Here is a 1,341-nt window from a genome sequence, read left to right on the forward strand (position 1 = left end):
GTCTGGGGGGGGAGGACATCCTCAGCTCTGCTACATCTGTACAAGTCTGGGGGGGAGGGGGAGGACATCCTCAGCTCTGCTACATCTGTACAAGTCTGGGGGGGGGGGAAGATCCTCAGCTCTGCTACATCTGTACAAGTCTGGGGGGGAGGGGGAGGACACCCTCAGCTCTGCTACATCTGTACAAGTCTGGGGGGGGAGGGGGAGGACACCCTCAGCTCTGCTACATCTGTACAAGTCTGGGGGGGGGGAGGGGGAGTACATCCTCAGCTCTGCTACATCTGTACAAGTCTGGGGGGGGAGGGGGGGAGGACATCCTCAGCTTTGCTACATCTGTGCAAGTCTGGGGGGGGAGGGGGAGGACATCCTCAGCTCTGCTACATCTGTGCAAGTCTGGGGGGGGAGGGGGGGACATCCTCAGCTCTGCTACATGTTGCTCCTCCCCAGTTTGTGACTTAGCCCCGGGGGTTGGGCTGCGGGGGGCGGGGTTGAGAGGTCCCGCCCAGGGGGTTGGTCTGAAGGGGGCGGAGACAGAATGTCTCCGCCCTGGGGGCGGGCCCGGATCAGCAGCCTCATAGTAGTGACATCCCCGGCTCTCCAGCCGTCAATCAGGCTTAATGGAATATAAAAGCCGCAGCTGGCCGGAGTGAGCAGAGAACCGCAGGCGGTGATCCGCACACACGGATCCGCACTCCCCGCCATGCTCGCTGCCTTCTCTCCGCGCTGAGCGAGTGGACGCGGAAGTTCCCCGGTAGTGGCGGCGGCGGTGGCGGGAGGTATGAGGTGGCGGAGCCTGGGGCGGCTGCTGCTGCTGCCCGTGCAGATGGCATGGTGTGTGCTGAGAGCTGCCGCCAGCCTGGCACTGCCCGCCCGAGCCCGGGACCTGCGGGGAGACACCGTGCTCATCACCGGCGGCGGCAGGGGCATCGGGCGGCAGCTGGCGAGGGAGTTCTCCCGGCGGGGAGCCAAGAAGGTGAGTGCCCGGGGCTGGCATCATATATATATATATATACCCGCGACTGGCATCATACATATATATATATATACCCGCGACTGGCATCATATATATATATATACCCGCGACTGGCATCATATATATATATATACCCGCGACTGGCATCATATATATATATATACCCGCGACTGGCATCATATATATATATATACCCGCGACTGGCATCATATATATATATACCTGCGACTGGCATCATATATATATATACCCGTGACTGGCATCATATATATATATACCCGTGACTGGCATCATACATATATATATACCCGCGACTGGCATCATATATATATACCCGGGGCTGGCATCATATATATATATATATATAT

The 1,341-nt window shown here is 57.5% G+C and overlaps 1 protein-coding gene across 1 annotated transcript in view; it reads left to right on the top strand.

The window, feature by feature from the left end:
• The first annotated feature begins 562 nt into the window (after positions 1-562).
• Positions 563-1,341, top strand: part of DHRS3 (dehydrogenase/reductase 3) — a 24,871-nt gene continuing 24,092 nt past the window's right edge. Inside the window, exon 1 of the mRNA XM_069946530.1 lies at positions 563-973. Within this exon, the coding sequence (XP_069802631.1) occupies positions 779-973 (195 nt within the window). The 5' untranslated portion in view covers positions 563-778. The remainder of the gene's footprint in view (positions 974-1,341) is intronic.

The sequence above is a fragment of the Dendropsophus ebraccatus genome, chromosome 12 (genome assembly GCF_027789765.1).
Source record: "Dendropsophus ebraccatus isolate aDenEbr1 chromosome 12, aDenEbr1.pat, whole genome shotgun sequence".
In the NCBI taxonomy this organism is placed as follows: Eukaryota; Metazoa; Chordata; class Amphibia; order Anura; family Hylidae; genus Dendropsophus; species Dendropsophus ebraccatus.